At 42.3% G+C, this 11183-nt stretch overlaps 1 protein-coding gene across 1 annotated transcript; it reads left to right on the forward strand.

The window, feature by feature from the left end:
- The first annotated feature begins 2548 nt into the window (after positions 1–2548).
- Positions 2549–8847, forward strand: LOC124711342. The gene is made up of 2 exons (XM_047241381.1): positions 2549–2861; positions 8571–8847. Exons 1-2 carry the CDS (start codon positions 2594–2596, stop codon positions 8747–8749), a joined length of 447 nt encoding a protein of 148 aa, XP_047097337.1. The 5' UTR covers positions 2549–2593; the 3' UTR covers positions 8750–8847.
- Positions 8848–11183: the final 2336 nt, after the last annotated feature.

Raw genomic sequence — 11183 nt, forward strand, 5'->3', positions numbered from 1 at the left:
GCCGAGTGTTGGACTTGTTGTAAAAAGAAATGACACATTTACAGGCTAATTCAGAACCTTACTGCACGTAAAAGATCCAAAACTTCACATAAACATACTGACTGTACGTTGCTGGTATCTTTGTGGAGAAAAAAAATCATATCATCAGAATAGACCATACACCTCTTAAGTTTTAATCCTGGGAATACGCCATCTAATAGTAGCTGGAAAGTAGCAGGTGCGTTTTTCAGCCCAAAAGGCATGTGAAGATATTAATAATGATCACATGGAATTAAGAATGCTGTCTCTGGAAGATCTGCAAATATTACCTCTAATAATTGATGGTACTGACTTCGTAGTCCCATAGTTGTGAAATAACAACTCTGGCTCAGATTATCTAAGATTTCTGTTATATTTGGCATTGAGTAGACGTCTGATACTCTTTTTTGCTTTAAATAACAATAGTTGCAATGGAATTGATATGCTGTTCTGCTTTTTTGGGTACTGTGACAACAGATGTTGACCAGGGATTATTATTTCTTTCCATGATCTGATCTGGAATTTGACATAAAGAGTTTCTTGTTTATGTTACCAAGTCATCACGCAAAAAACAAGATACTACACTAGTGAAATCAACGTTTTGACCATGATTACAGTGGCCTTCTTCCAGGTCTACTGCTTCGTTTTGGTTGCGCAGAGTCCCTATATTTTGTCATTACTGCTCACTTAGCATGATATTACGTCACAGTTATTAAAAAGATCGTTGCCATTATTGGTCTCTTAAGACAGAGGGAGTGGGAACTTTATCGTAATACACATACGGAACACACCATTAGTCTCAGGAGATGGCCACTGTAACTGTGACGAAACATTGGTTTCTCCAGTACAGTTGAGACGTGGTGCGCCTTTTCTGGTAAAACAGCTCCTTGGCGCGACACCATCGATTACCCGGCTGTACTAGGGTCTTTGCCCCTGTTGTGATCTCGCAGGTGTTTGGCGCTCGGGGCTGTTGGTGTTGGATTCGCTACGAGGCGCAAGGGCGTGCTTGCGTGGACGAAAGAGGAAAACACGCGCTCTCGGCCAGCTGCGGCACGGCGGGTCGACCTCGTAAGGCGGTCGCGAGTTTGTGGTGGACCTGACTAATGTCAACTCCGGGCGCTGTCGGTCGCATTGCTTTGGTGCCTGTTTTCTTGGAGAGATCAGTCCCTGGAAATCACCTCGAACAACGCTCTTTATCGAAGGTGGGGTGATTTTGGCGCCTTCGTTTCGTTCAACGATTTGCGTTGCAGCGAGTGTACCTGTTGCTTGGTTGCCCTAAGGTACATGTTGTTGAAGTAAGAGCAGCCGGCAGAGTGTGTAACTGCACGGAGACCAGCAGTTAGTTTCCTTTTAAAAATCCGGTGGTTGGATTACTATTAGGAAGCTGATTAGCTCGAAGGTGTGTGTGTTATGACAAACACACACACACACACACACACACACACACACACACAGATATATATATATATATATATATATATAAATTTCAAGAATCCTCAGGAAATATGATATTAAAAGCGTCCTTACGGCTTTGGCCAAAACTAGATCCCTTCTTGGATCGGTGAAAGATGATTTGGGACTGAGGAAGCCTGGGGTATACAAGATTCCCTGTCACTGCGGCAAGGCCTACATTGGACAGACTATCCGTACAGTACAAGATCGATGTGTGGAACATCAACGGCATACACGTCTGCTCCAGCCGGAAAAATCTGCCGTTGCCGAACACTGTCTTAATGAAGGGCGCAATATGTCCTTCAAAGAGACGCAAAATATTGCCTCGGCTTCCCGTTACTGGGATTGTGTGTTGAAAGAATCAATTGATATACGTCAGTATGATGATATTATTAATAGAGACAAAGGTTTTCCTTTAAGCAAGACGTGGAATCCTATTTTATCACAGATAAAACAACAACGGTCTGGTTCCCGACCGGCTGCATTTTAATTTTGTGATTCCTCGCTTTTGACAGTTTTCACCGATGGCGCCGCTGCATTTTCTTCGCCTCACAGAGGGCAGCTCTTCCGCTGCTCGCGCACGCGCAACGGCAGTACCCGCGGTATAAAGGAGCCGCCGAATCTGAGGTCTCTTCAGCTCCGGCGTGATTCTGCGCTCAATCTCACCTGAAGATGGCGGCCAGATGGTCCGCCGAAATATCGTGTTGTCGTTAGGCTGCAAACCCGTGAAAATCATCAGTATTTGATACGTCGGGAAAATCTACGCTATCACACATTTTTGTACTGTTTGTGCGCAAAGACCGCGCTGTAGCGTCCGAAGTGGGTTTTTTGTTCACCTTATATAACAGACTAGATAATAATATCCTGTTGCATGAAAGGGCAAAAGAACAAGACCTTTTGGAGTAACGACTACGGTAAAATGGTAAGAGATAATTTGTGGTGATTGTACTCTACTAGCACACGTTTGAACTGCACATGCAAACATTTGCCTCCCAGTAGTGATAACGTATCTAGTTGACAGCGCCCTGTTGCTATAAAAGACGTTGCGATTCTTTGACGGCTTCACAGTACGGCAGTCTAGCTGGAAAGTGTAGACAGTCTTCCGTATCACACAGGGAAGGAGATGTCGCGCCTCTTGCTGCTGCTGCTCGCAGGATCCTACCTGGTTGTGTTCTGCGTGCCACACGCCACGGCTCAAGACGACACAAAGCCGATTGCACAAGACGATTATGACGACGGCGACAACTACGATGACGCTTTGACATATCAGTTACCTCGGGCGGGTGATGGAGAAGAGGAGGAGCCCGATATCAGCGCAATCTTCGCCCTTAAAACGTTCAGCAGCGATGGATCGTCGCCGGACGGATCCGAGGGCACAAATACTGAACAGGGTACAGTTTCCAATTTTTAATACTTAGTCTTCATAAAATGTGATGTTCAAAAGGTCTCAAAACGTTAGGTCTAAATCAATCATATGGGAGAGTTCCCTAAACTGAGTGTTACGACAAGGAAAGGAAGACTTCAGTTTAAAGTGCCCTCGACGACGTGTTCATTGCAGACGTAGCACATGTTTGATTTGTGGAAGGACATGGTAGGAAATCGGTTGTGATCTTGAGAGAGGAAGCATCCCGACATTTGCCTTTAGTGAGTTAGGGAAATCACAGGCCACTTAAATCTAAATGCCATGAAGGGGATTTGAATCGCCATTCTTCCGAATGTGAGGTCTGCGTCTTACTGCCGCTCTACCACTCTCGGTTGAGATGTACAAACAAATAAATTAAGTAGAATCAATCGGATATTATCAGTCACGGTGTATGTTGCTCGGAATGGAATGAGATACCACCATATTTTTTGTCTTTAAGGATTCAGATTTAAGATGATAGGCAATCGAATCCAAGTTTATTATTTACCTTTCACAAGTTCATAAAAGGAGCTACAAAATATTTAGCTTTCACGTAATAATCCTAAAACATTACCCTAAAATTTTGTATTTATCGTATAATCTCGGCTGCTGGCTCGAATTATGCCGACACTAAATCAATTGCTAATTCAAAAATAATTCGATAATTTAATGAAATTACTGCAAAAACAACGTTCAGTTTCACAAAACTCGCATATAACACAAGGAAAATGTGACTTTAGGGACCAATATGGTGGTCACATGTTTACGTGTACCATTTCACCTCATAGCGGTGACTCGCAACAGTAGATGTTTGTGTTGATGCATAAAACGTTGGCTCATTTTGTTAAACATTCCTGGTTTTCATCGTAGAACAAGACATGTAATGTTCTATGAAGTAGGTCTTGAGCAGTTTCAACCGGAATTTCATACACCAACCAGTACATGTAGTTCCAAAGAAAAAAAAAAAAGAAGAGAAGATCTAAGAGAATGAGTTAGTTGATCACACTAGAAATCGTAAAGTTCCTCGCCTTCCAGTAGTATGACTAATGGATCAGTTGTCTGGATTCCAAAGGATATACCATCGAAACAGACTGGTGCCCTCTCACTGGACCTCTGTATAGTCTTGCAGAGGAAAGAGAGGCGCCGGCCGAGGTGGCCGAGCGGTTCTAGGCACTACAGTCTGGAACCGCGTGACCGCCACGGTAGCAGGTTCGAATCCTGCCTCGGGCATGGATGTGTGTGATGTCCTTAGGCTAGTTAGGTTAAAGTAGTTCTAAGTGACTGATGACCATAGCAGTTAAGTCCCACAGTGCTCACAACCATTTGAACCATTTTGAAAGAGAGACGGAATGTCTGACAACTCTGGCAGCAAATCGTTTACGAAAACTTTTGGGAACACCAAGTGTTAAACTTGTCTTCTCACATGAAAAGTAGAAATTGTACGCAGTTCAGGATATAATACAGGATGTAACTCCATCTGGGTTGGGAGTGCCGTAGGAGCCGGACGGAGAGAGAAAGAAGTAAACAGGAGATAGAGAGTTGGAGGGAGAGGTCGACAGAGAGAAGGGCGACAGTTTCAAGGAGATGGACAGAGTGGGCGAGGGAAGAGGAGATGGACAGAAAGAGTTGGTGGAGGAGGAGACGGAAAGAGGGGATGTAGGACAGAGAAATTGGAGGAGCATGTGGATAGAGGGAGTGAAGGGGAAATGGATAAAGAGAGAACGGAGCAGAAGATAGAGGGTGGAGGAGGAGGACGAGATGAAGGACGAGGAGGAGGAGATGGTGACAGGGACGGGGAAGGAGGAGGTCACCAGGGGGAGAAGGAAGGATGAGACAGAAAGAGGGGGACGGACGAGGAGATGCGTGCAATATGTGTGAAATACTCGTACACTGTCGAAGTTATGGGAAAAACCTGGTCCTGTGTATAAGAAAAGTTTAGAAAGCGAGTTTCACATTCAGGAATCAGATTTCTCTGTTGATTGCTTGTGAGAAGTTCGTGTTTTGTCTCGTGTAACAAGGGGAAACGACTACCAACAACTGATGAAATTCGACAGAGGTAAATTCGCAGTCTGTCAAGACTGGGATTGGTCGTTCCATGGTATTGGTGCTCGTGTCGGTCAGAACCTCGCGACTGTCGCCCGAATGTGGAATCGATGGGTTCAGGATGGCCACACTCAACGAGTACAGTACAAAACCTGTAGACAGCTCTATGTTGATAGTGTCTGAACAGGAACCCAAGTTCAGTGATACATCGTTTTTAAGAACAAGGAAAATGATATAAATTAAGGTCTTCAACTCTTTCACAGGTACTGAGTGAATTAGGAGTTGTAATTTAATACCCTTCCAATAATCAGTAGATTAGTGAATAAAGAACTAATATGCTAGCAACTGCCACTATTGCAACTGCTTGTTACGCCAATGAAAAAGACTGCTGAACATAACTGTAAGAAGAGACACGAGATGTTCATTGCGACACACGAATGTTGTATCCTTTTTTGTGTACCACCGAGCATTGTTACCTCACCGACCACTTGGTTAAAGTTTCCTACTTCACATAATCGTAGCAAATTATTATCTGTCTTTCATTTAGACGTTGCAGGAGAGTTAATTTCATTGTTTGAAGAGTTTGCTCCCGTAGCACATAAGGGATACATCTCCAGACGTGGATTCTTTTTCATGTCATTACGCAAACAGACCGATGTTAACGTCACAGTAATTTACAATGAACGCTCTATATATCAAAGTTCAGTGATCAAACGCACCCATAACTATGAATCGGTGTTTTTTTTAAATAGAGCCTAAGTCAAGAAAATCAACTTACCGTGAAATTTTAAAAAACCTGATATAGAAGAAAAATATCAGATATAAGAAAGTCTGCTCCTGTGAACTAGTAGTATAGGTGTCCTTTTTATTGCTGTATACATTATTTCATGAATACAGAAACATACAACGCTATGGTCTTTTAAAATCAGAAAATATTGGCCCTTTAAAAAAGTTTAGGAAGAAGGCACTGAAAGAGGTGTTGATATTTGGCCACATTAGTGAATTAAATGCCACAAACACAACTCTAAGCTGCAGAGTATGCCTTGTAACATGCAACTGAAAATCACATTTTGTTTTAAATGGGCGTAAGTCACTGAAATGTACCCTTTTAGACCTGAACATTTGGCGATAGTGTTGTGAGTGCAAACAGTTGAAGAGCTAGTTGCTGCGTGACTCGTGTCTCCCGAGTTTGTGGTGTGTTTATTAGGAGCAAAATGTGTGGTGCTGAATTTATTTATAGTTATACTGAAGACGAGACGCGAAAAAGAGGGATACGACGAAATTAAAACTTTGGCTTGAGTTTCGCTATCTTCTACTGCTACACCGGACCGGTCAACAAGTGACTGGATGGAAGCCTTAGACTTGTTTAGCGATTTTGCAAACAGTTTTCTCTGGTTCTCGTCCAAATCTTTTTGCTAACGTACGGCGGTGGTAGTTCTTGTATGCTTTGCGCGTAGATCTTTTCACAGACGCATGAATCTTTCCTCACCTTTGCCTGTCTTCATTTGTGTATTACCTTTTAAACCGAGAGTGCAACAGCCTTCGCTTCCTCTGCACTTTAGGAATTTCTGAACAACGAAAACCTATGACTTTTTTTACCTAGAGAATATATCACCAGGTAATAAATCTGTGATTCTATGGCTAGCGTGTGAAGGTAGAATATAAATCGTTGTAAGCGTTGTTACACATAAGCAGAGCTTATGAACAGAATATGTGTCAATCAGTCTGTTTTAAAGGCCGTAAGTCAGTGCTACTCAGGATGTTATCAGTTCACCAAATAGCACAGCACATTCCATAAAGCAGCGTAAAACATGGAAAACTTACAGTCACTGAAGTTCACACATCTGGGATTCTGGATTTTAAAGACTGGTGGACAAAATCTCATAAGAAGACGAGAGTTTCTGAAGAAACGAGGAACAAGCCAAAATTTTACAGGTACAACTTTGCAGTCAGCAGTGTCTTCCACTTTGCATATGCGAGTGCCAGAGTTGCGCTCGTCGACGGTTTGATGTGTATCAACGGGTTAGTGAGTCACACATTCTTCGTGGCACATCTGCGAGAACCTGTTGCTCCACCAAAACACCCTGCTTACCATCAGCACAGGTGCCAATTAAAGTTCAAAAAATTCAAGACTTAGAAAATACGCAGCAGTACATTCCAAATGATTAAATGGAATTATACGGCGAACTTTTGAGCTGGACCACTGACTGTAGCACATCACATGACGACGCCTGAGGAACAATACGTCAGAAGTGAAAAGACTTGAGTTATGGCCCCTTACTTGCAATTATCGCGAACCTCTCCACCAGCGCAAAGTCGCAAGCGACTGGAAGAAAAGCGCAGGTGACACCTGTATAAAAGACGGATAAAAGAACGGAAACGCAAAATTACGTACTAATACCCTTGATTGCGCATAATTTTTGAACATAATCTGAGTTTGAACATAATAAATTTCCTATGTCCAAGAATCAGCACAGTTTTAGAAAGCATTGCTCGAGCGAGATCAGCTTGACCTCTCCTCACATGATAAACTGCGATGAAGAGCAGCACGTTGATTCCAAATTTCTATATTTCCGAATATACGAAGGTACGAGCGTATGGAATAAGTGAGTGGCTCGAAGGCTTCTTAAATAATAAATCCAGTAGCTTGTCCTCGACTGCGAGTGTTCATCAGAGACAAAGGAATCGTCAGGAGCGCCACAGCAGTGTGATAGGACCGCTGTTATTTTTTTAAATATACATAAATGACCTAGCTGACAGGATGGGCAGCAATGTTTATGGTGCTGTGGCGTACAGGAAGGTGTCGAAGTTGAGTGATTGTAGGAGGATACAAGAAGACTTAGACAGTTGGTGTGGTGAATGAGAGCTAGCTGTAAATGTATAAAAATGTAAGTTAATGCATATGCGTAGGAAAAGCAAATCTGTAATGTTCGGATACAGCTAAGTAGTGCCCTGCATGACACAGTAGCGTCTTTTAAATTTCTGAGCGTAACTTTGAAAAGCGATATGAAATGGAACCAGCATGTTGAACACTTTGATAGGGAAGGCAAATGGTCGACTTCGGTTTATTGAGAGAAGGGGAAACAACAAGTACGTTTTACTGGCAGAACATTGAGAAGATGCAACAGACCTACTAAAAGACTGCCTGAACCACGCCTTTCTGTCCCCTTTTGGATTCTTTCTGAGAGTTTTGAGATCTTACAACACAGGATTGATCAAGGGCAGCGAAAAAGAGCAGCTTTCGCGATGTGGAAGAGACTGTACGACTCTGGCAAGCGATTTGGGAATACTGTCATTAAGGAAATCCATTTTTCATTGTGGCGAGATATTTTCACGAAATTTGATTACAAACTTTCTCGCCCGAAAGCCAATATATGCTGCTAACTCCCACCTACATAGGAGAAACAACTATCGTGATAAAATAAGAGAAATAAGAAGTGACACGGAGTGATTTAGGTGTTAAGTCTTCCAGTGTGCTACTCTAGAGTGGAATGGTAGAGAGATAATCTATAAGTGTTCGTATGTACTACAAAACACTCAAGTGTCAATTGCAGAGTAATCAGTGGGTTCCTTATTTTTGGTAAGTAATAGGTCTTGAGCTTGATTGGCTGTCAATTTTGAGCTGTAATTACCGAACGTCATTTGTTCGTTTTAGCGTCACGGAAAGGAGCAGCTGCACATCCCGGCCTCGCCAGGACAGCGGCTCATGCCGAAGCCAGGACAGCAGGCAAAGCCAGAACAGCACACAAATTGAGGACTGCCGCCAAAGCCAGGGCAGCTGCCAATAAGGCTGGCAGAGCAGCGGCGAAGGCTGCCGGGACACACCACCAGTGACTGCAGTCCCATCTGCGAACAGTCAGCGGATGTAGGTTATCACTGCGATGATTCTAATATCTTATGTATCACAATTGTGAGAAATGAATAAAAAATGATTGCAGCATTTAAAATTCTACATTTGTTGTTTTATGCAGAGAAATAGCAGTACTTCACTTCCTCATAGAATAACGCTGACATACGAAGTTCGTTGAATGAGAAAGCAGCACAACTTTTCTCGGCCGGTTTCAGTTGACAAAATGCGGAATGTTCCAGCTTTAGACCCAATAGTTTCACGACATTCTGACAGGTATCGGCGCTATTCGTAGATTTCACAATGGTGTCTATAACGGAGGTGCATTCGAAGTCATTGAGTTTTGGCGGAAAACCAGAGAATCTCAGATATTCATAGGCGCTTGGAGAATGTCTACGGACTCCCGGCAGTGAGTCATGCAACGTTTACGCGTGCAGACTCTCTCATTCGAACTGAACGGAGCGGCCGAGCAATTCTAGGAGCTACAGTCTGGAACCGCGCGACAGCTACGGTCGCAAGTTCGAACCCTGCCTCGGCCATGGATGTGTGTGATGTCTTTACGTTAGTTAGGTTTACGTTGTCCTGAGTTCTAGGGGACTGATGACCTCAGAAGTTAAGTCCCGTAGTGCTCAGAGCCATTTGAACAATTTTTGTCTCATTCGAGGTGATGGACGGATCACAATTAAACACCTCGCTGCACAACTTCACTTCTCTGTTGATACTGCTGACACACTCTTCCACCAATTTACGTACTTAAACATGTGCGCCCGACTAGCTGAAGATCATAAAGAGTGTTCATTACATTCTGAAAGTAGCCTTTGAAAACTTCATCACTACATCTTTAAAAGACATTGCTTATGAACAAGATAAGGATCCGATTTGGGAAGACATCAAAAGTAAATGGCATGAAAAGACACGCACGCATATTCGTCATTATTATCTGGTTAGAAACAACATACTCCTCTTACATTGCACTGTTGATGACAAGCTATGGGTACTGTGTATCCCTGACGATCCCATTGTAACCCGTCTGAACGGATTATGAAAGAAATCAATAAGCTTTGCAGACTTGTATTGTCACAGAAAGCATCAGTATTAGGACAGATATTTACACCTATTTCAAAACGGCCTCAATGAAATACCTCATGACTCCACTGCTTTACCACCTATTCTTGTACTGAAGAATGAAGAACCACCAAACGGAATCAGAGAGCTTGTACCTTTTTCGAATACAAGTAAACTTCGACACAAAGGCATAATTGATCTGGCCATTAAAAATTTAAATTCTCCTGCAGACAAAAGGAGAAAACTACACTGTAAAGCAAATATATTGGTCAGAAATTTCTCGTTAAAGCTAATTCATTGTCACATAAGAAGAAAGACTTGAGCCACAAATTCTTTCTGATTTACAATGAACCTTACAGAATCCGATGTATACCATTGATAACTGCATTGAAGTTAAAACTCTGCGTACTAGGAAAAGCAAAGGATTGCGCCAGATTTCACATGTAAAACCATTTATTGAGAGATAATTTCCTTTCTGAATTAATCGTTACTTTAAGGTTGCTACTTCACGTTAATAGTATGCTTTGTCACACGTAGAAACTGTTAACATGCAACAATGTTTTGAAATTAACTATCCAGGCAAGAACCTAGGGAACTTATTTAGACAGTAATTACGAAAGCATTGTTATAGTGAACAGACGACACAGTGTTATTGTGTGCACAGTCTTGCTTGTTAATACCATGATTATGTAATGACTATAAGGCTTACATACTTAGAACATATACTGCTAATGAGGTTTTAATGCAACATTTTGGTTTACTTGAAAAAACATTCTTTATTTAAAGTACTTTCTGAGACTTTACAGATGACTTAGTATTTGGGTTGTTTGACAGCTGCACGAATATATCATGACACAATTAACGAGTGACATAATTTATATTATTGCTTTTGCACTGTATCTGTTTTATATCAGTACAGTCTTTCTACATACTTCGTCGGCCGCTGTGGCCGAGCGGTTATAGTCGCTTCAGTCCGGAACCGCGCCATTGCTACGGTCGCAGGTTCGAATCCTGCCTCGGGCATGGAACTTTGCTTACAGAAAACGATAACTACGACACTTGGCACATTTTTACCGTTAAGTACTGACAGAAATTATCTTACAGCTACACGCACAGATTAGCGCCACAGGTCACGCATTTGAGTGATTAAATTCTGTACTTAAATCTTTTTTTAAAGATTTTCGAAATACAAAGATACAAAAAAGGTTTTCGGTGAGACATTTCATTCTGTTGCTGTAATCTGTAACACCTGAGGGCATAATTGCATCAATCCTCAGGGTGTACACGCTTACTTTGCGTACCAAGCGTGTGGCAAGCGCTAGGAGCCCTAGCTAATATGGTATTTGCTGATACAAT

The sequence above is a fragment of the Schistocerca piceifrons genome, chromosome 1, assembly GCF_021461385.2.
Source record: "Schistocerca piceifrons isolate TAMUIC-IGC-003096 chromosome 1, iqSchPice1.1, whole genome shotgun sequence".
Taxonomy (NCBI): Eukaryota; Metazoa; Arthropoda; class Insecta; order Orthoptera; family Acrididae; genus Schistocerca; species Schistocerca piceifrons.

Excerpts from the sequence above, each read along its gene's own strand:
- LOC124711342 (XM_047241381.1), top strand. The coding sequence starts at position 2,594 with ATGTCGCGCCTCTTGCTGCTGCTGCTCGCAGGATCCTACCTGGTTGTG. Across the intron at positions 2,862-8,570 it reads GGGCACAAATACTGAACAGG|CGTCACGGAAAGGAGCAGCT; the intron begins GTACAGTTTCCA and ends TGTTCGTTTTAG.